General features: G+C 57.7%; 1 protein-coding gene across 1 annotated transcript; it reads right to left on the bottom strand.

The window, feature by feature from the left end:
* Positions 1-743: 743 nt before the first annotated feature.
* Positions 744-2,072, bottom strand: LOC136451780 (phosphoenolpyruvate carboxylase 4-like). Its single transcript, XM_066452464.1, has 2 exons — positions 1,918-2,072; positions 744-1,810 (listed from the first exon to the last, which is right to left on the bottom strand). The coding sequence occupies exon 2, from the start codon at positions 1,805-1,807 to the stop codon at positions 779-781; it is 1,029 nt and encodes a 342-aa protein (XP_066308561.1). The 5' UTR covers positions 1,808-1,810; positions 1,918-2,072; the 3' UTR covers positions 744-778.
* Positions 2,073-2,315: the final 243 nt, after the last annotated feature.

Here is a 2,315-nt window from a genome sequence, read left to right as displayed (position 1 = left end):
TGGAGTGTGCACGAAACGGGGCGGTTGTTTTCATCCTTCCGTTTTCTTAGTTGTGTCAAAAACAATGGCACACGTGCCAGCTAGCTTCCGTTTTGTTAAGCTTTGTTCTAGCCTCGGAGGTGGTGCCAGTGCGAAGCCAACGCGTAAACATAAACAAAGCAGGTGTTGTGTTGGACGCTGGAGACGACCCTGGCAAAATCCAAGTACTACTGCACGTAAACAAATCAGCAACAAAAGCGTAGGCCAGGGCAATCTGTATGTCTAGTAGGAATAATACAGTAGGGTCTCCTCGCACAAAAAAAAAAGTAGTACCCATGGGCCATGGATTATTTCGGACTTGCCGTGCGCCGTGCGCGTTCCGTGATGCGACCGGGACGGGGCTGTGCACCGACGCCCGAGACCCGACGGACGGGTCTCCCTGCTCCCAGGAATCAAGGGCTCACGTAATGTAACCGCGTCGCCGTCGGCACCCGTGGCCCACGAGATTTCTCGCGCAGAGTCGCAATCAACCCAACAGGCCCACGCCCGTGTCGGCGCGCATCAATAATAATTCATTCAATACTCCACACTTGTCGCGCGCATGAAAGAATTGACCGACTGCAGCAGACCCACAAAAATAGTTTGACCAAGACTTAAAATTATAGATGTGCAGACGACCGAGCAGCAAAAATGCGACTTCGGTTCATGAAAAAGAAAAACCAAAGCGGTCAAGTGAGTTCTCAGTTGATCAAACAAGAAGGCGGTCAGCGGTCAGCGGTCATCGGCACTCATCAGTCACTCAGCCGGTGTTGCGCATGCCGGCGGCGATGCCGTTGATGGTGATGAGCAGCGCGTCACGGAGCCTACGGTTATCGTCGTCGCGGCGGAGCCTACGGAGCACCTCCACCTGCAGCATGTTTATCGGGTTAAGGTACGCCAGCCGGCTCTCGATGAGCCGCCTCAGGCTGCGGTTGTGCGCCGTGAGCTTGCTGTGCCCGCTGACCGCCAGCACGCACCGCTCCCTGCGCGCCAGCTCCCTGCGCAGCCGTTCCCCCACCGCGCGCCGCTCGGGGGCCACCAGCATCTCCTCGTAGTGCGCCGCCACGGACGCGTCCGCCTTCGCCGTCACCATGTCGATCAGGTCCACCGTGCTCTGGAAGAAGGGCCACTCGGCGTACATGGCGCGGAGATCGGCGCCGTGGCCCCGGTCCAGCGCGTCCTGCAGCCCCGTGCCGACGCCCAGCCACGCCGGCAGCACCAGCCGCGTCTGCGTCCACGCGAACACCCAGGGGATGGCGCGCAGGCTCGAGATGCCGCCCAGGGGCTTGCGCTTCGCGGGGCGGCTGCCGATGTTGAGGTGGCCCAGCTCCGCCTGCGGCGTCGCCTCCTGGAAGTAGGTGATGAACTCCGGGTCCTCGTACACCGTGGCGCGGTAGTGCGCGCAGCTCACGCGGGAGATCTCCTCCATCACGGTCCGCCAGTTCGGGTCCCGCGGCGGATGCGGCGGACGAAGCGTCGCCAGCAGCACCGCCGTCGTGTAGATCTCGAGCTGGCGAACGGCAGTCTGCAGCAGACCGAACTTGGCCTGCACCATCTCGCCTTGCTCCGTCGACCGGAGAGTGCCCATCACTGAGCCGGGAGGCTGCGACTGGATGGCCAGGTACGTCGGCCCGCCGCCGCGGCCGATGCTGCCGCCACGGCCGTGGAACAGCGTCACCTTGATCCCGAACTCGTTGCACGCGGCGACGACGTCTTCCTGAGCCTTGTACAGCTCCCATGCCGCCGTGAAGCGGCCGGCGTCCTTGCCGGAGTCCGAGTACCCCACCATTACCTGCAACAGACACACACTCGAGTTTCAGGCAAAAAAAGGTGAGTGAGAACTGAACATCCTATCCTATCCTAGTAGTACTTGCTGCTAACATTCCATCTCTTGTGTACCTCCTGGTGGCCGTTGTGGTTCTTGATGATATGCTGCCTGTACCAGTCGATGGACAGTAGCTTCCTGATTGCTGACCCGGCTGCCTGCAAATCTTTCACCGTCTCGAACAACGGAACTACTCTTAACCTGTCACCAAGGATGAAGATGAATTGAGAGAGTAATCACAAGCAGCAGCATTGTAGTGATGTAATGTAATCACTGAAGTTCTGCGAAAGTTCATATGAATTTGTACAGGGTGCCATTGATGGCTCTCTTCATGGACCGGATTCAGCCCAGTTTACTAACTAAAGTTTGTTCTAAAAATTGCCTTCCTATCTACCCTAAACTAACAGGAAGTTGATCTCAACTTTGAAGTTCAATGAATGCGTTGATCATTAGCATGTCAATATTTAATCAC

Source organism: Miscanthus floridulus, chromosome 5 (genome assembly GCF_019320115.1).
Source record: "Miscanthus floridulus cultivar M001 chromosome 5, ASM1932011v1, whole genome shotgun sequence".
In the NCBI taxonomy this organism is placed as follows: Eukaryota; Viridiplantae; Streptophyta; class Magnoliopsida; order Poales; family Poaceae; genus Miscanthus; species Miscanthus floridulus.
The sequence above is the reverse complement of the archived record's forward strand: the minus strand, read 5'-3'. Positions and strand labels throughout refer to the sequence as shown.